Here is a 26,016-nt window from a genome sequence, read left to right as displayed (position 1 = left end):
GCTTTCCATTTGTCGCACTATACTCAACCCTGCCAGTGTTTAATTCTCTGGGCCGAGGGGGAGGATGCTAGCTGCAGTTGCTGTGCTATGCTCAGCCTCGTGAGCACCATTGATTGCTGATTCTGAAAAAACAATGTGGGTGATTTGAAATACAGTCAGTATTGCTCTTATACCCACTGAATCACACAAGCAGGTTATTGCAGTGTTTTCTAGAGCCACAAACACCTCTGCTATATGTATTCAAAGCCAGCAATCAATCACAGACAACTTTCCACCAGGGATCCAGGCAGAATATTTTCACATTCCTAAACCATTTCTCCTTCATGTATTTAAGCTGTATTCATCCAATCAGAACGATATTCAATCAGTTAACCCCTTCCTGACAGAGCTAGTTTTTGCGTTCCTGACAGAGCCATTTTTTTCAAATCTGACATGTCTCACTTAAGTGGGGATAACTTTTTTTTGCTTTTACTTATCCCAGTGATTTTGAGATTGTTTTTTCGTGACACATTGTACTTCAAATTAGTGGTAAATTTGGGTCGATACAGTCTGTGTTTTTTTGTGAAAAATACCAAAATGTCGTGAAAAAATGGAAAATTTAGCGATTTGCAAAATGTTAAATTTTCTGCTTGTGAGACAAATAATCATACCACTCAAAATAGTTAATAACTAACATAGACCATATGTCTACTTTATATTTCCATCATTATTTCAACTTCCTTTTAATTTTTTTGGACACTAGGAGGCTTACAATATGAATAGCAAATTCTCAAATTTTCAAGAAAATTTCAAACACTGATTTTTTTAGGGACCAGTTCAGTTCTGATGTGACTTTGAGGGACTTGTATGTGAGACACCCCCATAAATGATGCCATTTCAAAAACTGCACCCCTCACAGTATTCAAAACAGCATTTTGGAAGTTTGTTAACCCTTTAGGTGTTTCACAGGAATTAAAACAAAGTGTAGGTGAAATTTCAAAATTTCATTTTTTTTTCGGATTTTCAATTTTAATACATTTTTCTAAGGAACACAGTAGATTTTACTAGAGAAATGTGACTAAAAATTGATTCCCCCAATTCTTTGGTTTTCATAAATATCCTATATGTGGCCCTAGTGTGCACGGTGACCAAACCACCGGCTTCATAATAGAAGGAGCACCTACTTGATTTTGGAGCCTCCTTTTTATGAGATTATTTTTTAGGCACCATGTAGGTTTCTAGGCACCATAAGATGCTAAAAGTTAGGAACCCCCCCACAAGTGACCCCATTTTGCAAACTACACCCCTCAGGGAATTCATCTAGGGGTATAGTGTACATTTCAAACCCCCAGGGGTTTCACCAATTGTGGTACAACTGGGCAGTGAAAATGAAAAAAAATAATTTTTCATTTTCACAGCTCAGTTGTATCAAAATTGGTGAAACCCCGGGGGGTTTGAAATGTACTCTATACCCCTAGATGAATTCCCTGAGGGGTGTAGTTTGCAAAATGGGGTCACTTGTGGGGGGGTTCCACTGTATGGGTGTTTCGGGGGTCATTCAACCAGAATCTGTGCTGCAAAATCCAAAAATCACTCCTTCCCTTCTGAGTCCTGCCATGCACCCAACTGGTATTTTTTGGTCACATGTGAGGCATTGCCGTACCCGGGAGAAATTGGGGCACAGATTTTGGGGTGCTTTGTCTCCTTCATTCCTTGTGAAAATGAAAAATTTTGAGCCAGATCTGCATTTTTGTGTAAAAAAATTTATTTTTTTACACAAAAATGCAGTTCTGGCTCAAAATTTTTAATTTTCACAAGGAATGAAGGAGACAAAGCACCCCAAAATCTGTGCCCCAATTTCTCCCGGGTACGGCAATGCCTCACATGTGACCAAAAAATACCAGTTGGGTGCATGGCAGGACTCAGAAGGGAAGGAGTGATTTTTGGTGGTGGAATGAATGGCGGGTGCTATGTCGCATTAGCAAGACCCCCGAAGCACCAATACAGTGGAACCCCCCCACAAGTGACCCCATTTTGGTCACCAGCTTTGGGAGGGGGGCTGGCGCTGCGGCTGGCGGGGGGGTGGGAGGGGTGCTGGCGCTGCGGCAGCCGGGTGGGTGGGAGGGAGGGGGGCTGCCGGGTGGGAGGGGGGGGGGGGGCTGGCGATCGTAGGTGATCGGTGCGGTATACGCACACACACACACACACACACACACACACACACACATATTATATATATATATATATATGTGTGTATATATATATATATATATATATACATATATATACATATATACACACACACATATATATATATATATATGTGTGTGTATATATATATATATATATATATATATATATATATATATATATATATATATATACACATTTGCACATTTTTTTTTATTTTATTTTATTTTTTAACTTTTCCAGCAGCAGCATGATGCTGCTGCTGCTGCTGCTGCTGCTGCGGGGGGGAGGGGGGAGGAGGGGAGCGCAGCGTGCGCTCTGGACGTAGCGGTGGAGCCGCTGGAGCTGCTGCTGCTGCCGGGTGAGTGCCCGGCGGGTGGGAGGGGGGTGCTGCCGCTCGGTGGTGATCGGTGCTGCACCGATCACCACCGATCCCTGTGTTACCGAGCGGCTTAGCCGCCGGTAACACAGGAAACGCTGTGAATGGCTGTTCAGATTTGAACAGCCAATCACAGCGATCGCCGACCGGGGGGGGCACCCCTGCCCCCCCTGGGCGACGAGGGGGGATGTCTGCTGTCAGGGACAGCAGACATCACCTAACTGTCACTGCGTCTCTAGACGCAGTGACAGTTTGAAGTCATGACGTACATGTACGTCAAATGTCGGGAAGTACTTCCCGACCATGACGTACATGTACGTCAAATGTCGGGAAGGGGTTAAATTAATCTGTATCAGCTAGCTATATGAACACACATCCATTTGTGCATTATGAGTAGATCTAAGCTTGATGGTTCTGTTTAATCCACATTTCAATTAGACAAACAAAGCTACAAATGACATATGTAAAAGGAATACTACAAAAGATATAGCCTATCCAATAAATACATTTATTAACGTTAACACTCAAAAATTCCTTTTAGTGTTTCTATTACCTGAGATTAAATATCTAGGTGACCACATGATGTCTGAACAGATAGCCTTGTGGGTTAAGACACAGCAACAATAAAGACATAACCATAAATTCTAATCCTTGTTAAGTACCTACTTGTTTTTCTATTATTATATGTAGTGTAGTGAAACAAAAAATACCATATAATAGCTATCTGTTGAATCAACGAATTGCTATATTACAAACTAAGTAATGCAAAAAGTTCTATGCACGCCATGCTAGAACAATTACCATTGACTCTGCATCAGCCTGTTATTCTTTGCAAGTCATCTAATCACCATGGTTCAAGGAGACTTTTTCTGCGTATTCGATTGATAGGTCTACATTGTCTAGGTCAGGCATGTCCAACTGTGGTCCTCCAGCTGTTGTGAAACTACACAACTTAAAAATAACCTTTTCATGTGTCAAACATATTTGTTGTTGTCAACCTAGACACTGTAGACCAGTGGTAGCCAACCCTAGCCCTCGAGAGTACCAACAGTGCACATTTTCCAGACAACCTAGCTGCTGCACTCATTAATCACTGACACATTTTAAAAGATCCACAGATGGAGCTAATTAGCTCACTTGTGATTCTGTGAGGAGACCTGCAAAACATGCACTGTTGGTAGCTCTCGAGGACTAGGGTTGGCTACCCCAGCTGTAGACCATGGGTCTTCAACCTATGGCCAGTGGTGCGAGTAGAAAAAACGACTTAGTGGTACTGTGCTGCGCGCCTCCGGCGCGCAGCGAAAAATGGGCGTGGTCAGGGGAGTGGCCATGGGCGTGGTCATATGACACAAGGGGGGTGGTTACATGCCACCGCCCCCCCCCCACAGAGTCTGTACGCCCGCTGACATACTATATAACACCACAATGCCCATGACATACTATATAACACTCCGCGATGCCCATGACATACTATATAACACTCTGCTATGTCCATGACATACTGTATAACACACCATAATGTCCATTACATACTATATAACACCGCAATGCCCATGACATACTATATAACACCGCAATGCCCATGACATACTATATAACACTGCAATGCCCATGTCATACTATATAACACCGCAATACCCATGACATACTATATAACACCGCAATGCCCATGACATACTATATAACACTGCAATGCCCATGTCATACTATATAACACCGCAATACCCATGACATACTATATAACACTGTAATGCCCATTACATACTATATAACACACTATAATGCCCGTTACATACTATATAACACACTATAATGCCCATTACATACTATATAACACTGTAATGCCCATTACATACTATATAACACCGTAATGCCCATTACATACTATATAACACTCCGCGATGTCCATGTCATACTATATAACACACTGTAATGCCCATCACATACTATATAACACACCGTAATGCCCATTACATACTATATAACACAGCGTAATACCCATTACATACTATATAACACACCATAATGCACATTACATACTATATAACACACTGTAATACCCATGTCATACTATATAACACTACGCAATGCCCATGTCATACTATATAACACAGTGTAATGCCCATCACATGCTATATAACACTACGCAATGCCCATGTCATACTATATAACACTACGCAATGCCCAACACATACTGTATAACACACCATACACATTTGACACATAAGTGCCACTTACCTACATGCTCAATGCCAGGGGCTTCATGCCGATGCCAAGGTGGACTGAATTTGCTCGTTGCTCAGGGGGATAGATCTGTGCCACTGTGCTCATTGCCCAGGGGGATATATCTGTGCCACTTTTCTCGTTGCCCAGGGGGATAGATCTGTGCCATTTTGCTCGTTGCCCAGGGGGATATATCTGTGCCACTTTGCTCGTTGCCAAGGGGGATATATCTGTGCCACTTTGCTCGTTGCCCAGGGGGATAGATCTGTGCCACTTTGCTCGTTGCCCAGGTGATAGATCTGTGCCACTTTGCTCGTTGCCCAGGGGATAGATCTGTGCCACTTTGCTCGTTGCCCAGGGGGATAGATCTGTGCCACTTTGCTCGTTGCCCAGGGGGATAGATCTGTGCCACTTTGCTCGTTGCCCAGGGGGATAGATCTGTGCCACTTTGCTCGTTGCCCAGGGGGATATATCTGTGCCACTTTGCTCGTTGCCCAGGGGGATAGAACCCCCCCCCCCGGCAGGCAGGCACATACACAGCCCCCTGTGCCTGCCCGCCCGCACGCTCTCGTCTCCCCCGCTGTGTACGCGGGGGAGACGTGCTGCTGCTGCTGCTGCTGCTCCTGATAGTTACAGCTCCTGCTGCTGGACCGCGCGCTAACCAATAGCCGCGCGCGGTCCAGCAGCAGGAGCTGTAACGAAATCATGAGAGCAGCAGCAGCAGCACGTCTCCCCCGCGTACACAGCGGGGGAGACGAGAGCAGGGAAGACCCGGCGGGGGGGAGCGGCGCTAGCGCGCATATGTAAGTGGCCACGCCCCCCGCCACTTACATATGCGCACATGCGCAGTAAATATTTCGGCCTATTTGTTATGGCGGTACGGGGTACCGGCACCATTTGTTTTAATGGTACGCCGTACCACCCCGTACCGCCATAGTTGCACCCCTGCCTATGGCCCTCCAGATGTTGTGAAACTACATGTCCCAGCATCCATTGCCACATTTTCTCCAATAAGAGCATGCCAAAACTGTCAGGGCATGCTGGGACATGTAGTTCCACAACATTTGGAGGGCCGCAGGTTGAAGACATGTGCTGTAGACCATTCAATCCACATCACTTTCCATGGATTAAACCAATAGTAACAAGAAATGCAGCCCATTATTTCAAAGGAAATCTGTAGAGGCAAGTAATTCCGTAACATCTTTGTTTCCAACTTGAATTTCAGCTGGTTTTAGCCTGCAAAATGTCCACATCTTCAATTTGGAGCAGACCTGCACAGTTTAATGTTTTACTATTTTTGTTGCGTTTGATTTTTAGTTTTGTTACTACCTATTTTACAAAACTTTATTTACACTTGTAGCTACAATCCTTTTGATGGGCCCAATGAAAATCCGGAAGCAGAGCTGCCTCTCACAGCGGGGGAGTACATTTACATCTATGGCGGCATGGACGATGATGGATTTTATGAAGGTGGTTTATCTTAAGACATGCATGTGCTGTATGTAACGTATAGCTTTCAAAGCTGATAATGGCATTACGTAAACCTGCACATGTTCTGCCTTGTTCATGTGCTATTGTTGCAATGAGTGTCAGCAAAGATTAGGATGGAAAATTGTTAGAGCAGAATATAAAAATTAGTTTGATTGTGGTATGAAATTGCTAATGAATACCTCTATTTTACATTAATGTACTATAGATCAATACAAACCCATATTAGGCTAAAATAGTTGTATAGACAACATAATGTGCATTATTTACCACCCATCTCCGGTTTTGTGACCTATCGCTTTGTCTTAACAGGAGAATTAATGGATGGAAGGCGTGGGCTTGTTCCTTCAAACTTTGTGGAGCGTGTATCTGATGATGATATGATAGCCTGTCACCCAGGTGAAACCAATGAGCTGTCACAAAGCTCTGGTCAGGACATTAGCTTTTTCAGCGGAAGCAGCATTGAGAGAAGTGAGGAAGATGATGAGAGCAGCCTCAGTCCATTGCCAATGCAAGGAAACAGTGAGGGAGCTGCCGATGTCTCAGCTGTGCCTTACCCTCGGAAACTGACCCTCATTAAACAACTTGCCCGTAGCTTAGTGGTCGGATGGGAGCCTCCTCTTGTAGCAGCAGGCAGTGGAAACATTCTGAGCTATAATATTTATGTGGATAACGAACTTCGACAAAATGTTCGCTGCGGAGGACAAACTAAAGCCTTGATTGAAAAGCTGGAGCTGAAAACTCGGACTTACCGCATTTCTGTACAGAGCATGACAGAGCGGGGCTGCTCAGATCGGATGCGGTGCACCATGTTGGTTGGCTATGGTTACTCGCTTGCTCCAACACAGCTACGTGTTCGCAGCCTTTCAGCCACATCTGCTGAAATTACATGGCAGCCATGTAACAGCAACTATTCACATGCCTTGTATCTAAATGAGGAAAGCTGTGGCTTGGCCAAGTCCGGTACCTACTGGTATACATTTAGCAGCTTGAGGCCCAGCACCATATATAATGTAAAAGTGGAGGCCCGCCCTCAGCGGATTCCCTTGGAGTTACCTATCGAGAGGAGGGAGCCGAAGACCACGGTTATGCAATTAACAACTCCCGCTGCAGGTGCTGATTCATAGCTCAAAAAGTCTATTCATATCATTTTATTACTCTTTATTTTTTAACTATCCTTATATTATTGTATATGTTTTTTTTAAAAGTATAACTTAATCTTTACAATTGAATTCTTAGTATGTCTTTAAATGATTTTGATGGCACAATGTAGTCATGGTTTGTTCCATTTCTCAGGTCCTCCAGATGCCCCACTTGATGTTCAGGTTGAACTAGGTCCAAAACCCGGTGTTCTGCTTGTCACTTGGCTACCAGTAACAATTGATGCTGCAGGGACATCAAATGGAGTCAGAGTAAATGGCTATGCAGTATATGCTGATAGACAGAAGGTAAATTAGTATTTTAGGAGGTTTACGCATGTCTCAGAGGGGATACATATGGATGACCGATGGTGGGGATGCTGGTGTTCAGAATACCCGATGGAAGGAATCCTGACAGGGCTCAGGAAAGTATAGTCCTCTGTACCCCACCTCTTAAATATAACCCACCACCACCTCTCTAAGTGCCTTACCCTAACTCCCCTACCTGGCCTAACCCACCTCACATGCTTATGTTCAGCATTCTGGCAGTGGGGATCCCAGCACTGGTATCTGTATTGATGTTGGGATGCCGGCGCTGGTCTCCTGGTGATAGTCGGGATGCCAGTGTTGGTATTGTGAACCTCACCACCGTCCTCCTCACTGCCGGATACTGAAAGCAACCAGTTTTGGATAGTGTATACCTTTTAATTTTTTTACAAAAAATCCCAGTACTTTCATGTGTGGCATTACTGACCCCTGAGAACGCAGTAGACCTTGTATCAGAGACAGCATATCATTGCTTGATGTTAAGTGAAGTTCTCCACCACGCACTTTTAGAAGTGTTATATACTGTATATGCTCCTGTATGTCATTCACACACCTGTCTGTGGCACAAATCTGGCATGATGTTGGTGGTCAGAGACCTCTACTAAAACTTCTAGGGAGCTGGAGCAGCAGGAAGTAATCACTTGTACTGTATGTGTTTCCTTTTTCAGTTGATCAAAGTTAATAAAACCAAATTGTAGTTTAACCCTTTGAGTGCCAACATTGCTGTGAGCGATCCTCAAAATGACCACTAAAAATGCCAGCGTTGCTCAGTGACTGTTCTTTTAGTATAAATAAATACAAATACAGCCAAGTCATTTAGTTGACATTTAGTTACATATTGCATTGAAAAAAGAACAGCCGCTGTGAGTGACGCTGGCATTTTAAGCAGATATTTTGAGGATCTCTCACAGCAATTTGGGCACTCAAAAGGTTAATACATTCTTGATGATTATATTCCTGTCTCATATACCTATCCATTCATTATGAATTAATGTGAATCAACTGGCTGTGTAATATACGACTGCTCAATTCCAATGTGGATTATTGAGACTCACTATGAAAAATAATTAAGACTTATTATTATTTGATAAATGTATTTGCTTATCAGATCAAATGAAGCATTGGGGAGTAACATACCACTTTGCACGCAAACTGGAGGTGCACTACATAACTTGCATCAAAGTTAGATCTTCGAATCTTTTACAAATTTTATTATAAGGAATTGGTCTTCACCAGAGCTTGTCTTTAGCTACACCCATAAAGCATTGGAGTTATTGAACAGAGACCCAAAGTCAGTCTAAGGAATGATTGCCTCTGCCTGCATGTTCATTCAAGATAACAATTTTGTTTCTTCACATTTTCCTTCTCTTTCAGGTACTTGAAATTAATTCTCCCACAGCTGGCAGTGTACTGGTCGGCATGTCTCACTTGCAACTGCTGCAAGAGTCACGGGAAATATCTGTTAGAACTATGTCTCCCAATGGGGAATCTGTGGACTCAGTGCCAGCTCAAATACCTTCTGCCTTGTTTAAAATCCCTGATAGTCCTTCCTTATCACATAAAGTTTCTGACACAATCCCTCTAGCAGCAGTTCAGAACCCGTGCTCTCATTCAGAGAAGGTTCCTTCCATGCCTCTTACTTCATCTTCTCCCTGCTCAGTTCAGAGTCCACCAGCATCGACTTCCCAGGCCAATATTTCCAGCCATGTGAGTTGTAGCACAGGTGCCTCCACAGAGACTGTGCGGACCTTACCACATCTACTGATCTCACCACTTAGTGCTTCCTCCAGTTACTGCCAAGGATCTTCCAGTTCAGAGCCTTCGGGGGTACAAGTGTCATGCCAAGGTACACAGGATGGTGTCCACTCTTCTATACCTGAACCTGTCAAACTCCCAATTCTAGCCAGGACAGTTTATGACAGCATGGAAAGATCCGAAATTTTGTTGGAAACACGGGCGAAAGAACCTCAAGATGACAGCCAAGTAAGTGTTCTCTATTTTAAAGATTAAAAGCAATATTGCAAATATAGGATGGTAGTGTTTGTGGCATACATGGTGCAACTATTGACAGGCAATCTGATAAAGCATGCAAACAGTTTTTTGTTTTTTTTTATTTCAAGTGAAAAATATTTGCCAATGTGATTTTTACTTAGGCAATGTAAGGTTTCACAGATGTCTTGTTTTAAGTGCAGAGAGACGGGGGGTTTTGGTCAGTCGCACAAGACTTACATATGGGTGGACCCCTGAGGTGGTATTCAATATGTTTACAATGTGTTTACGAATCGTATAGACAGGGGTGTGCTACCACTGGACACTGTAATTGAGAGCACACAGAGAGAAAGAGGAAAGTGTCCTATTTTGGGTGCACCAAACAAAAGATAAAATATAACCTTTATTAATATATTTTAAAAGGCTGCGAAAGTGTTAAAAGACATAAAACGTACAAAGGTGGGGTAACGCATTTTAAAACAAAGGTGGCAGGCAGGTGTTGCTGAAATTAATCTGTTATGACGTGTGATGATTGTACAGTGTGTGGCTAGCCAGTTTTGTGTGGTGGATCTACAATCCGTAGAGTCTCAACCTGCTAACAGAGCTAGGTGCCAAGAGGAACTGGGTCAGCAGACCTCTAGTTACTCTCATGTGCTCAAAATCTCACAAATATTGTGCTGCCACTGACACACAAAAACGGGGTGCTGTGTATAGAATCACAATCACCTCTGAGCTGTATCAGGTCTGACTTATATGGGGTGTCTCCTCTAAAAATTTCAGAGGGACCTCAATCCACCGAGGTTGAGGTCCCTCTGAAAACCTAGCTCCCCCTCAGGATCCCCCTCAGGATGCTCTCTGATCACTCAGCAGCGCATATTGTGCTTTTGTAATACCCCTGTACAACGGGGCAGTCTGGCAGGGGAAGTTGATGGACAGGGGGGTGTCCGAAGGTGCGCACTATATTCACTCTTTACTTTTCCATACCCCCACTTCAAAATTTCCACTTCGACCACTGCATACATATATTTGGAATCTGAACCCCAACCCTTTCTGCTTTATTATATTTTGTCTTTTAAACAAGTAAACCTCACTGCTGTGTTAGAAGTCAGATAGGAGGAGATTTCCGTAGTCAGGAGATGAGACGGTAGAACAGGGTTTTGTTGACTGTTTGCGTGTGTGATACATTTTTATTATGAGTGAGACAAACCCCCACAACAAGGACTAAATGTGTGTAGTGGAGCAGAAGGCCGAGTCAGTGATGACGCCAAGGCAGTGGACATAAGGAACAGAGAAGAGCACGATGTTGCTACAACAAGGGAAACTATAAGAGGATTAGCTGTTTTAGCTAGAGAAAAAGGTTGGTTTTCAGTATGGATCTATCATATTTGAGGTATTTTTGAGACATACATGTGGAAAGGCAGTTGGACACACAGAATAGTGGCTAGATATATCAAGCTTCTAAAAGTGATAAAGTGGAGATAGTGATAAACAACCAGCCAATCAGCTCCTACCTGTATTTTAAACCCAGCCTGTAACATGGCAGGTTGAAGCTGATTGGCTGCCTGTTTATCGCTCTCTCCATTTTATCACTTTTTGAAGCTTGTTACTATTTTCCCTATTAAATCTTCTCTTTGGCACGGTCTAATCTTATTTTATCTCTACAACTGCCCCATCTTGAAATGAATTGATTCAAACATGGTTTCACTCCCCCTTAATTCATGGAAACTGCTCAGGCCAAGGTCACAAATTACCTTCTTTTGCTACATTTAAGGGCCATAAGATCACAATAAATACAGATTAGACTTTATAATGAACCCTGAGGTAGAAAAGGAGCTGATAACAAGAAGATATCAGGTAGGGGCGCAATTAGCTAGACCTGGTTTGCAAAAATACAAGCTGCAGTACCAAAAAAAGGGGGTTGTCACTCCCCTGCAAGAAGATACAAAAAAGAAAATACAATAGACTGCGCTAATTAATATAAGAAAGGTGTTAAAGAAATGCTAGTAACCTGGAGATTGAACATGATTTAATGAAAAATATCAATAAAGATATATATAGCAGCTCAGGTTAAAATCAACAATTTTACATACATTGTGCACATATAAAAATAGGATAAAAAAATATTTGGAATGAAAAAATGAAAAAATGGGGGAAATTTAAAATTCTTAAAGTGACTGAAAATTGTGTCCATACGGTACCGTATATTTTGGAAAGAGTCCCGCTGGATGGGGGGCAAGGATTGTTAAGCCCACTTGGATCCGTTCCTATTTTGCCTCAAATGTAAACGACCTGGAAGGCAGGGGGAGGGATAGGCAGCTTGATGTTTAGGGAGTAGGTGGAACTCCTGCTGTTCCTCAGATGCCAGGGGAATAACCTGGTTGTGAATGGTCTCCCCAAATAGATGCCAAGGTAAGGTCTGGAGGCTGGTCCGGTCTCTCAGGTGGTAAAAGCTTTGTGGTCTTGTGGTAAAAATCAGTCACTTTAAAGGTTCACCAACGCGTTTCGCTCTATGGTAGAGCTTTTTCAAGGTGTGTGCATGGCTGCATTCAGAGGGTTTAAATACCCTTCTCTGTTTATGAGGGGGCGGTTACTTGGCAAAAACAATTAATCAATTAACAACAACACATATAAAAATATACATACCTAATATTACCTATCGTGAGCAGGAGACAGGAGTATTCATATAGGATGTAAATTAGTGGAAAACGAGTTATATAAATGCGTTTTTATCCTTCAGAAAGGATCTTATCATAGTTTTCATTACACTATCGTTTCCGGATGTCCGGGAGTGACGTGCTTCCGGTATTTGGAACGCACGTCACTTCCGGTATCCATAGCGCTGGACCGCAAGCGAGTGAGTCCAGCGGTCAGCTGGGTGGGAGTGTCCGGCTTATTGATGTGGGGCGCGCTTCCGGAAATACGGAGCGTGTCTTCTAATACACATTTGCCATCCCCACATTTGTTATGGATAATCTCGGCGGCCATCTTTGAGAATTTGGATAGTGTCGTGAGTTCATACAAGATCGGCCATGTTTCTGGTTTGAGAAGGGGGATTTCACCATTTGTATATGGGATCGCTTTATTTAAGGTGACTTAAATGGCGGCGGCCATTTTGTTGGTTAGACACAGTATTTATACTCATTCTGACCGTATTAAACATTGCTAAACTATAATAAATAATAAATAATAAACAATAATAAATAATAAAGAGATATGTACAAAGTAATGATAAATAATATACAATGAATACATGATACAATACAATGAATACATAATAAAATGATGAATTAAAATAGCGATATTCATATGGGTAACAATGATGCATGTGATATGCCTATCACAATAAGTATTTCCAAAACATCGTGAACAATACTTTAGATAGTCTGAAAAGATTGTCAACAAAGCATATTAACCCACATTCCTCAGATAGTTCTTTTATTGCATTTTCAAAAATTCTTCAAAAAAGATTAGACCTAGGAAGGATGATAAGGATTTATGGGAAAAACTTTATAAAACGGAATTTAGTTCTACAGCTTCATTTAACCCTTCAGGGAAGATGGTTTGTAGGCGGAACATCCAATAGATTTCTTGTCTGCAGAGTTGACCAAAGCGGTCTCCTCCTCTTGTGGTCTTTTTAATATGTTCTAAGCCCATTAATTTTAATCCCATTGGGTTTCCTGAGTGGGCTTCATGAAAATGTCTGGAAATGCTGTGGGTAAGGACATGTTTCAGGATGTTTCGTCGGTGTTCAAGGAAGCGTGTCTTAATTTTTCTAGTGGTGCGACCCACATATTTAAGGTGACATGGACAGCTGAGCACGTATATCAGATAATCAGAGTTACAATTTAAAAATGTCTCTGCAATAATTGTGTTCCCTTCTTTATCCTTAATTGGGTAATCAGTTTTAGTTAGTACATATGCACAAGTTGTGCATCTGCTAGACCCACATTTAAAAAAACCCTTGGGTTTGGGGTTCAGCCAAGTGGAAGTTATAGGTGATTGTGGCTGTGTCACAATAGGTTTTAACATGCTAGGTGCTAGAAGATTTTTAAGTGTTCTGTTTTTTTTGAACACGAAGAGAGGTTTACTGGGGATGACTTCGGCTAGAAGATTGTCCTGTTTTAAAATGTTATAATTCTTCCAGACTATTTGTTTGATCTGACTAGAGTGGCTATTATATTTAGAGATGAAGGTAACATCTAGATTGTTTTTCTCTTTGGATGTTCCAATCTGTCTAATTTTTTGGTTATTTGATTGGTCTAATAGGGTTTCTCTATTTAGAATAATGACCTCTTCGTAGGCTTTTTTCAAGAGATGGGAGGGATACCCTCTCTGCTCAAATGATTCAATCATTTCTGAGGCTTGTTTTTCAAACACTTCTTTGTTAGTGCAATTCCTAAAAAGTCTCAATAGTTGCCCCTTGGGTATGCCCTTTTTCCAGGGCTGGTGGTGTGCACTTTTATAATGTAGGTAGGCATTTGAGCGTTTGACCTCAAACTTCACTAAAGAGGTAGGCTCAAATGCCTACCTACATTATAAAAGTGCACACCACCAGCCCTGGAAAAAGGGCATACCCAAGGGGCAACTATTGAGACTTTTTAGGAATTGCACTAACAAAGAAGTGTTTGAAAAACAAGCCTCAGAAATGATTGAATCATTTGAGCAGAGAGGGTATCCCTCCCATCTCTTGAAAAAAGCCTACGAAGAGGTCATTATTCTAAATAGAGAAACCCTATTAGACCAATCAAATAACCAAAAAATTAGACAGATTGGAACATCCAAAGAGAAAAACAATCTCTAAATATAATAGCCACTCTAGTCAGATCAAACAAATAGTCTGGAAGAATTATAACATTTTAAAACAGGACAATCTTCTAGCCGAAGTCATCCCCAGTAAACCTCTCTTCGTGTTCAAAAAAAACAGAACACTTAAAAATCTTCTAGCACCTAGCATGTTAAAACCTATTGTGACACAGCCACAATCACCTATAACTTCCACTTGGCTGAACCCCAAACCCAAGGTTTTTTTTAAATGTGGGTCTAGCAGATGCACAACTTGTGCATATGTACTAACTAAAACTGATTACCCAATTAAGGATAAAGAAGGGAACACAATTATTGCAGAGACATTTTTAAATTGTAACTCTGATTATCTGATATACGTGCTCAGCTGTCCATGTCACCTTAAATATGTGGGTCGCACCACTAGAAAAATTAAGACACGCTTCCTTGAACACCGACGAAACATCCTGAAACATGTCCTTACCCACAGCATTTCCAGACATTTTCATGAAGCCCACTCAGGAAACCCAATGGGATTAAAATTAATGGGCTTAGAACATATTAAAAAGACCACAAGAGGAGGAGACCGCTTTGGTCAACTCTGCAGACAAGAAATCTATTGGATGTTCCGCCTACAAACCATCTTCCCTGAAGGGTTAAATGAAGCTGTAGAACTAAATTCCGTTTTATAAAGTTTTTCCCATAAATCCTTATCATCCTTCCTAGGTCTAATCTTTTTTGAAGAATTTTTGAAAATGCAATAAAAGAACTATCTGAGGAATGTGGGTTAATATGCTTTGTTGACAATCTTTTCAGACTATCTAAAGTATTGTTCACGATGTTTTGGAAATACTTATTGTGATAGGCATATCACATGCATCATTGTTACCCATATGAATATCGCTATTTTAATTCATCATTTTATTATGTATTCATTGTATTGTATCATGTATTCATTGTATATTATTTATCATTACTTTGTACATATCTCTTTATTATTTATTATTGTTTATTATTTATTATTTATTATAGTTTAGCAATGTTTAATACGGTCAGAATGAGTATAAATACTGTGTCTAACCAACAAAATGGCCGCCGCCATTTAAGTCACCTTAAATAAAGCGATCCCATATACAAATGGTGAAATCCCCCTTCTCAAACCAGAAACATGGCCGATCTTGTATGAACTCACGACACTATCCAAATTCTCAAAGATGGCCGCCGAGATTATCCATAACAAATGTGGGGATGGCAAATGTGTATTAGAAGACACGCTCCGTATTTCCGGAAGCGCGCCCCACATCAATAAGCCGGACACTCCCACCCAGCTGACCGCTGGACTCACTCGCTTGCGGTCCAGCGCTATGGATACCGGAAGTGACGTGCGTTCCAAATACCGGAAGCACGTCACTCCCGGACATCCGGAAACGATAGTGTAATGAAAACTATGATAAGATCCTTTCTGAAGGATAAAAACGCATTTATATAACTCGTTTTCCACTAATTTACATCCTATATGAATACTCCTGTCTCCTGCTCACGATAGGTAATATTAGGTATGTATATTTTTATATGTGTTGTTGTTAATTGATTAATTGTTTTTGCCAAGTAACCGCCCCCTCATAAACAGAGAAGGGTATTTAAACCCTCTGAATGCAGCCATGCACACACCTTGAAAAAGCTCTACCATAGAGCGAAACGCGTTGGTGAACCTTTAAAGTGACTGATTTTTACCACAAGACCACAAAGCTTTTACCACCTGAGAGACCGGACCAGCCTCCAGACCTTACCTTGGCATCTATTTGGGGAGACCATTCACAACCAGGTTATTCCCCTGGCATCTGAGGAACAGCAGGAGTTCCACCTACTCCCTAAACATCAAGCTGCCTATCCCTCCCCCTGCCTTCCAGGTCGTTTACATTTGAGGCAAAATAGGAACGGATCCAAGTGGGCTTAACAATCCTTGCCCCCCATCCAGCGGGACTCTTTCCAAAATATACGGTACCGTATGGACACAATTTTCAGTCACTTTAAGAATTTTAAATTTCCCCCATTTTTTCATTTTTTCATTCCAAATATTTTTTTATCCTATTTTTATATGTGCACAATGTATGTAAAATTGTTGATTTTAACCTGAGCTGCTATATATATCTTTATTGATATTTTTCATTAAATCATGTTCAATCTCCAGGTTACTAGCATTTCTTTAACACCTTTCTTATATTAATTAGCGCAGTCTATTGTATTTTCTTTTTTTTATAATGAACCCCCACTCTAACAGATGAGTGATACTGCACAGTCCCATAAGATAATGGTGCTTTGTTCTGTCAGATTTACCATTCTACAAAGTGGTTGTCTAAGACAGTATAGCAACAATTGTAAACCTCTTAGATCTCCTCTTTATGTTCTCCCAATATTTCATCATTTATATTGAGGGAGGATGAAGACAAGTTACACTTTGCAGAAAATGTATGACACTATAAAGGGAATCAAATACCGCTTTCAGTTGAGGAAAGAATGGGCTGTATAATGAAAGCAAAGGCACCAGTTGTTTTTCTACAAAGAACAGAAATTAGTCATTTCATTTTTCATGGAAACTATGCTTTTCTTTATATTTAAAAGTTAATTATTATAAAACATTTATGGTCTGTCTTTGTTGAAGAAATGTTCAAACACCAACGAACCTGAAATCGGTGACCAAGCCCTTGCCAGTGGCCTGTCTTTGGGTTCACCTTGGAGCAAGGAGAACACTACAGAATTAAACACAACTGCCAAAGATGACTGCTCAAGCCCAGAGACAGGAGTCTCAGAAGATACAGCCATCTCCAGCTGTAACTTGAGCAATCGGGTAATCTCCATTAATGATTTTCTTGAAGTAGACTGTAAAGAGGACATGGAGCTAAGTGAAACTGATTTCAAATATGATTCTGAGGTTAGTGCCAAAAAAACACTAAAATATGTGGTACTTGTTTCCTAGCACGGCCACACCGATCATGATCGTGGGCATCGTTAGTAAAAATCGGGGGCATCGCGATTTCCCATAGGAAACAATGTTAAATGCCTCGATTTACCCGCGATGCCCCCCGATTTCCCATAGGATACAATGTTAAATGCCTCAATTTACCCAAATCATCATAGGGAACAATGGTAAATGGGTCAGAAACCCCCCAAAACACCCCTGAACAGTGAAAAGTAGTTAACGCCACCCCACGATCAACGTGAACCCGAAGCGTGGCGAGCGCAGCGGTACGCGTCCTCCGACCTTTTCATACCCCCACTATCCACGTCGGCGTGGAGTTGAGAATAGAATAGTGTGGCGAGCGGACGCGGATACCTGTGAAGCCCGCGAAGGGACGCGTTTACCTCGCTGCGCTCGCCACGCTTCGGGCTCGGTGGCTCGCTGCGCTCGCCACACTATTCTATTGTCAACTCCACGCCAACGTGGATAGTGGGAGTATGAAAAGGTCGGAGGACGCGTACCGCCGCCCCTCGCGGGCTCGCTGCGCTCTCCACGCTTCGGGTTCACGTTGATCGTGGGGTGGCGTAAACTACTTTTGGGGGGGACATTTCACTGTTCAGGGGTGTTTTGGGGGGTTTCTGGCCCATTTACCATTGTTCCCTATGATGATTTGGGTAAATTGAGGCATTTAACATTGTTTCCTATGGGAAATTGGGGGCATCGCGGGTAAATTGAGGCATTTAGCATTGTTTCCTATGGGAAATCGGGGGCATCGCGTCTGGACCATTTAAGCCTTTTTTAGCCGCCTGCGACGCGACCGACGCGATTTTGACTTTTTTCAATGCATTTCAATGGGAAATCGGGGGCATCGCGTCGGTCGCGTCGCAGACCACTAAAAATTACACCCGATGCCCGCGATTGTGGCCGTGCTAGGAAACAAGTACCAAATATGTTATTGAGATCACATTGTTTTAATGGTGTGTACATATGGTTCAATTCTGGCTCATGGATGATTTTTGGCTATTTAATTTTGGCTATTGGATTTTAGCTAACTGCACTTAAGATGTACTTTACATTTAAGGGGCATACACTCTGGGCCATTTCAGCCCCATTTCTAAGTGATCTAACTAGATTGTTTAGAAATTGAGCACGAATTGCTCCGCGTGTATGTCCTGCAGCGATGGTGATGCGTGGGATGCCCACAGGGAAAGACAGTGCTTGCACTGTCTTTCTTGCTAGATCGTGGGCTTCTGACAATAAACAATAGGCAAAACCCCACTCGGCACCATCGCTCAGTACACAGCATCGCTAGTGACGCGCAATGAATAAGCGATTGTGCTTAAGCCCGTCGCTCAGCATGGAGGCAGCGTTAGACTATCTTGCAATTTGGACCTAGGCCAACTACACTCTACTGTACAGGTGAGATAGGTGAAATAGACTTGCCTGTATAGTAAATTTTTCTAATCGATATTGTTAAATGGGGGCACGCATCAGCATCGAATGTGGCGGAATACTGTGTGATTCTGACTAACTTTCTATAAAATTTTGACTATGTAGTCAAAATCAATAGCCAGAATTGCAATGTGTGTACACAGCTTAAGGATATGTTATGCTTAAAGTGTGCCTGTTATTCTTCAATGATAGCCGAATATGGATTATATGTACAGAATTGATTGCTTCATTTAGTGTTACCATATTATACAGTGCTTTACAGAGCATGTTAAATCATTTATATCGGACACTTGAACTCATTACCCTACAATTGAACTTCAGCTTTAGTGCCAAACACTATGACACCAATATGTAACATCCATGGAAGATACTGACATTCACACTGGGTAGAATAGTGAGATGGAGGTTAGGCATCAACCAGTTAATCTCCTTTACCCAGCAGCCTAGGCTCCCTCTCCCCCCTATATCCCACCCCCAGTCTAGAGGACCAGTTTTTATCGTGGTGCCCAAGAAGTAGATACAGTGGGGCTTCTTTAACCAGCCCCTCTTCTTTTCCTTATTTTGTTGTATTTCTTTAATTTTCTTTATTTTTGCAGTACTGAACAGGCAGTGGGTCATCATTTGTGGTGCCTCCACCATGGGGTCCCAGGTAAACATCCCAGGATCCAACACACGGCCAGTGATTCAGCAGGAAGCCGCACACTTCATGGCTGTCACCATTGGTGTTGGTGGCCATTGGCGCCAGTGGAGGCCAGGTTATCTCCACAAACCCATTAGATCACCTGGGCAGTTTTATGGTAACAGCCACTACCTAGGTTGCAGCGACTGCACTGTGGTGAAACCAGATGGGGTAGGACTGCTAACCCCAAGACTATTCCCCTACCCCTGCTGGTCCCTACTGTTGTGTGGGTCATTGGGCCGATATTCTACCTGCTCATGGAGTGTCACAACCCTCTGCTGTAGAACCACCCTGGGTTCAAATTTTCACTAGGTCAGTGCAGGGTTTAGTACAAGTTATTGTTTCACTCCATCAGATACTAGACTAAGATCTCCTGTCCAAGCTCAAATCTTTGAGACAGGACAGCTTTACACCCTGTTCTGGTTATGACTCAGATGTTTCTTCGAATCATGAGCATAAATGTCTCCAAATCATTTGATGTAGAAACCTCTTCTCTCCCAGAGGATTCCAACCACAGGTAGATGTTGAAGCCCTGACCAAGGTGGTTAACTCAATACTTTTGATTAGAGACTCTGACCAGACCTGTAAGTCAGATGCCTTGTATTTAAAGGTCAGAAAAAAAGCGACATCTCTGTTCCCCTTTTGCTCAGCTTGAAGACCTCCTCGTGGAGACATGTGCTTTCCCTAACAAGTGTTTAGTAACTTAAAAGTATTTCCATGTTTTATCCACTTCGAGCTGTGATAAGGGCCAAATTGGATTCCCCTCCTCTGGTGAATGTATACATTGTTAGGCTGGTGAAATCTACTACCCTTCCTATGTCTAACAAGGCTTCCCTTAAAGATTTGACGTATAGGAAACTGAAGAATTTCTTTGAGGGAATTTATTCCAACCCTGAGGCAATAGTTTGCACAGCCCTTGCATCCGCTTTTGTTTCTGAGGTCATCAGACTTTAGGCAGGTTTCTTGGAAGAGGGTCTCTGGTCTGGTACACACAGAACGCTGTTGTTTTTTATCGTGGAACATATCCGTGAAACAGGCGCTAATCTTGGGGAGGTGGCCACTGACACACAGGCATCCTATCCTTTAAGGTGTCTGTTTTTGCAGTAATGGCCAAGAAAGCCCTTTGGCTTTGTACCTGGGGCACCAATACAGACTCCAAAAAGGCCTTTGAAGCTCTCTTTTTCAGGGGAGTTTCTTTTCATGTCAGGGCTGGACAAGGTCATAGCAATGGTATAGTCCTTAAGATCCTGGACTAAGACCTGCGGTTCCTCCCAGATCATGATCTTCTCATTTTTGATCCTTTCGTCAACAGGGCAAAGCCAAGGGTCAATCTAACCAGATTCCAGGTCCCTTCCACTAAGAACACCAAATCCAGAAGTAAATAAGCCTGGTCTACTCAAATTCCATCTACCAAACCCACAAACAAGCCTGCTGCATGATGGGATTGATCTACACCCAGAGAACACCTATTGAGAGGCTGCGTTCTGCTTTTTTCTGCTGCGTGGATGGTGACAATGGCGCATGCCTTGGTTAGATGCGTAGTTTGCCAGGGCTATGGTCTAACCTTCTGGAACATCGTCCATTCCATTTTTATTTCATAGGGCCTCTAGTGAATCCACAAAAAGCAGGAGCTCACTCTCACTTTTGGCTGTCCAGGTAAACATCCCAGTTCCACAGTCTACCAGAGGGGTACCAGAGCCAGACTGCTAATTCCACCCTATCCTCAACCTTTAGTTGCTCAACAGGTATCCTTGGATTAAGGAAATGTCACATTGAGTCGGTTTGATCCATATTTCTGGTTCTAGTACCAGGTAACCACATGGCCCCGTTAGATGTACCCTAATGCCTACTTGCATATTCCATCTGTGATATCCACAAGTACTTCCTCAGGTTCATGGAATGGGAGGACCACCTCCAGTTTTAGGCATTGCCATTTGGTCTTTCCATGGCTCCTTGCATTTTCACAGTCATAGCAGCACATTTCATTTACATGGGGATCTGAGTCTACCTTTACTGGATGACCTTTTTCTACTAGCCCAGTCATGTGTGGTTCTACAGAACAATATCCTTTTTCACTGTGGCTCTTTAGTGTCATGGGTGGATCATCAATCTGTCTCAGGAGATGCTACGTTTGGGAGCCTTGCTGAACTCCAGAGTCCACCTGATGTTACTCACCAAGGACAAACTCCAGTACGTTATGGCAAAATTTGTACATTTTGCAGTTTAATTCTAGTATCAAAACACTTTTGCATGCATATCCTGGCCTCTTGTCTCCACCTTTCCAGATGGTGGACTGCTGTATGCCCATTTTCATTTTGCCTCCTTTGGAGATCCTAGCAATTGGATATCCTAGCTCAGTGGAAACAATCCTCCACTTTGCATCTGAAGGGCCAGATGATCATTCTTACTCAGGAGGTGCATCACTCCCTCTTGTGGTGGCCCCACTAGTGCCACCTGAACAAGGCCCCTTTTTGGATTCAGAACTGGGTCATGCTCACTGCTGATCCTGGGGTGTATATATTCAGGGGGGGGGGGGGGGGCAGTAATGTGTCAACAGACGACTCAGGAGAGCTGACTTCTCATTACCAATCTGGAACTCTGGGCGGCTATGGGTCCCTCTGCCTGGTAAAACATTTTATCCAGAGCGGGGAGCGTTATCTTTCCTGCTCTGTTATCGACCTACATCTAAGAGTCCAGATCTGGGAGTGTTTACGTTGCCAATGGGCTCTACAACCCTTTCAGTTTCTGCTACACCTGATCAAAAGACCTGATTCAGACTTGATCACTAATGTGAGAGTTCGCAGTGGACTGTAAGGAGTAAGCTGCCACCCAGAATGGATCACTAATCGGCATCCACTCGCAAATCACAAACCATAAGGGTATATTCAAACATTTATTGAAAGGGAGGATGTTGCAGAGTAATCCAGTGTTTATCTGATATCTTTCTATGATGAAATATTTATAAAGATTTTGTGTTTATTTTGTTACGAATACAGACCGGCTTACTCCATTAATGTTTCACAAGCTCGTATGGGTTGTCATTTCTTAAAGATTCAAAAAAATAATAATTATTAACTTTAAATATTTATTTTTCAGTTCCTGAAATAGTTGTTACCATTTCTAGTAAATGTGATATAGTTCTGATTTAATTTTTTGCTTTATTTAAATCAGATGGCTGGTGAATCGCTGTCAGACACACATACAAGTGTCACTCCTATGGATCATAGTCGTAGTTCTAACCTCTCTGACATCCTGGAGGAAGAAGAGGATGAGGAAGACTATCCCACTGCTAATCCCAGTGTCAAAAAGTTGGGTCATCCCTCTGCAAAGAAAAGGGCAGACAGTAAAGGGAAGGTAGGTTATGCAGTTTTTGTGTGTTTTTTTCATACTAAAGATAATGGGAGTGGATATGGGTCTTAACCTTTTGAGTGACAACTTTGCTGTGAGAGATGTGCAAAAGATCAGCTAAAAATGCCAGAGCCATAGTTCAGGAATATGAATCACTTTAGTTATTGCCGGCAAATGTTCTGAAGTCAATTCATAAAAGTTTGGTTAAATATTGCAATCATAGCAAAAAAGTTGCTTTGAGCTAGGCTGGCATTGTTAGTGGATATTTTGCACATCTATCACAGCAACATTGGCACTCAAAGGGTTAATGATAATAAAATAGGCATGGGAAAATATTATATTAAAAATAACACTGTACTCTTTTAGTTTGGATTATATATACCTTGTGTATATGTAATTATACTTCTGTATCCGTTTTCTTTAGGCAAGAGAGAATTAGCTTTGCTTTAACATAACAATTTATTTGAATATTCAGAATTTATATTTCTTCTTCAATCCACTAGGGGGCACTGGGAACACTGCACTATAGACGGGAGAGGAGAGTCTGGGAATCAAATGTTTTTTGTTTGTTTTTTAGCAACTCCAGACTCCCTCTACACTAAACCCTGCCACCAGTCAACCTGGTTAAGTTTTTGGTGCCGGCAGGAGCAGGCACCTTTTTTTTGAGGGGGGGGTTATGTTTTCCCCCTATTTGCTGTACCCGGAAGCCAGAGCCGATATGGGACGTCACACATGGCACCAAAAAAGATTCACCCTGGTAGGGAGATCGCTGGCAATGCCACTCTAACTTCCTCTAAGTAGCCGCTCATACACTAACCATCAGACACATTGGCATTGTGACCAGTGTAGAGGGAGGGTGTTGTGATCATTTGTGCACCACTCAGTGGCGTAGCTTGTGTAAGGCAGCACCCGCTGCCACTTGGGGGAGCAAGTGGCAGCGGGGTCTGTGTGGGCGCCTGGCACCGGCACCCGCCCCGGGCCCGGCGCACTGACAACCATGACAGCGGCATGTCAGACATGTCTAACAAATCCCTGCCTCACTTTCCGCCTCCTCCCAACTCCCGTCCACCTTACTTTACATGACTGCAGCAATCTTGAACAGGCTCAGCATAAGGAAAAGGCACCCTGCCAGGAGGGCTGGCCTTTCTCTGCTGTGCACCGCCCTCCAGCTCCACCGATCACCCGATGCCTATAGCAATTGCTGCTTTATTTGTTGTGCTGTGGGTGGGGGCGGCGCTACAAGCAGTGTGTGGCACTGGCCAGCCTCCGAAAGTCCCCTTCTTTTGGCAGCAGCGGGTATGTATGGAAGTTACTGTATGAGGGATTACACTGTAGCTGCGGACAGGTCAAGTTCCCACCTCCCGCACAGAGATTATACTTAGCCACTGGCAGCCCAGCCTCGGGCATTGCATAGCACCCTCGGGTAGCCAGACAACCCCCACATTCAGCCAATATATATATAGATATATCTATATATATCTATATATATCTATCTATATATATATATATATCTCGGTGGTGGGGGGCACCAGGAACTTTTCTGCAGGGGGGACAAAAAAATGTAGTTAGGCCACTGAACGTCTTACATCTTAATGCTAATGAACAATATTAAACACCACAAGTTTGCTTCAGTATCTCCATGCTTAGTTATAAAACTCAATTTACAGCACCTATCCACTTCACAGCACATACAGACACCAATACCCCCACCCCACCCTGCAGCTCTGTATCTAACCCCCCCCCAATACTAAAATCACTAAGTGAGAATAGACCCCAGATACAGCAGCGCGCTACACCCCCATTCAGTGAGCGCAGTTCTACCGAGTAATACCATGGTATGGCGTGAATAGAAGGGGATGCAGTTAAAATCCCGGCGGTCGGGATCCCGGCGTTCAGAATCCCGACGCCGGAATCTCGACAGCCAAAATTTCGACACATTCTCCCTCCGTGGGTGTCCACGACACCCCTGGAGGGAGAATAAATTTGTGTGCTGAGCGTAGCGAGGCACCGGGCCCGCTGCGTGGCGAGCGCAGCGAGCCCGCAACGGGGGGCGATCCACGTCCCCCCCCTTGTCGGCATTTCGGCTGTCGGGATTCCGGCGTCGGGATTCTGAACGCCGGGATCCCAACCGCCAGGATTCAGTACTGAATCCAATAGAAGGGCTGTTTAACATGAAAGAAGGCTACGTGTACATAGACACATATCTACCTGACTGTATATATCTATATTAGGAATAAACAGACAGTGTGACATAGCAGGTTACATAGCTTTTGCAGCCCCTACTGTGGTGATGGCTCATGCCATCTGGTTGGTGGACTTCTTTGGATGCTCAGCATGGTGCTTCTGAGCAGCTTTGTACACATGGTCCTCTGAGCACAATTTTCTTGCTTTTATGTGATTGATATCTTTGCTTCTTCAGACGCAGCCTTTGGGCGTACAGTTTTCAATGAAGCTTCGGGTTGTTCGCACCTATTAGCATTCAGCTTTAGGATGTCTCCTGTGCCCCTATTGGATGGAAGAAGAAAATAGGTTTTCTGTTCTTACCTGGCTAAATCCTTTATCTTTGAGTCCACAGGGGTACACAACAGAAGATAATTCCTATAGTACTGGTTCTCTGAACGCCTTTCCTATGATGATGTTTGAATGAATCTTGGTGTCCTCCCTCTCCTTCTCCTGCCGTGGGCTTGCTATCTTGCTGGCCGGCCAATGCTTGGTAGCCAGAGTCTCTCCTCTCTAGGTCATACCCCAGTGTTCTCTGTGTGCACTATGGATTCAAAGAAAAGGAATTGGCAAGCTAAGAACATAAATCCTCTTTGTAAGCCACATAGGGTGTTAGATTAGGGATATGTTTTAAATATACCCCATTATCTCCAGTGATGTATTGGTTTAACTACAAATCACTTATTAAAAATGTGTCATCTAGGGGCAGTTCCATCATGGAAAGTGATGTATTTTTACTAAACAGATCTAGACTATTTTTAAAATAACCAATAATGGAAGATTTTATATTTTCAGAAAGCAGTGTGGCGGTTATAGAAATTTTCTTTTATTGTTACATACATCCAACTGTCTTATTTGCAAG

General features: G+C 42.8%; 1 protein-coding gene across 14 annotated transcripts in view; it reads left to right on the top strand.

Annotated features, from left to right (window-relative positions):
* TSPOAP1 (TSPO associated protein 1) overlaps positions 1–26,016 on the top strand; it is a 253,855-nt gene that overhangs the window by 185,368 nt on the left and 42,471 nt on the right. For 13 of the 14 annotated variants that reach the window (XM_083172017.1, XM_083172022.1, XM_083172018.1 and 10 more), the window contains 6 exons: positions 6,132–6,241; positions 6,572–7,372; positions 7,556–7,707; positions 9,100–9,708; positions 17,159–17,428; positions 22,758–22,940. In XM_083172017.1, coding sequence (XP_083028143.1) covers positions 6,132–6,241; positions 6,572–7,372; positions 7,556–7,707; positions 9,100–9,708; positions 17,159–17,428; positions 22,758–22,940 — 2,125 coding nt within the window. The remainder of the gene's footprint in view (positions 1–6,131; positions 6,242–6,571; positions 7,373–7,555; positions 7,708–9,099; positions 9,709–17,158; positions 17,429–22,757; positions 22,941–26,016) is intronic. The other variant, XM_083172019.1, reaches the window with a different exon arrangement.

Source organism: Crinia signifera, chromosome 2 (genome assembly GCF_055691185.1).
Source record: "Crinia signifera chromosome 2, ASM5569118v1, whole genome shotgun sequence".
In the NCBI taxonomy this organism is placed as follows: domain Eukaryota; kingdom Metazoa; phylum Chordata; class Amphibia; order Anura; family Myobatrachidae; genus Crinia; species Crinia signifera.
The sequence above is the reverse complement of the archived record's forward strand: the minus strand, read 5'-3'. Positions and strand labels throughout refer to the sequence as shown.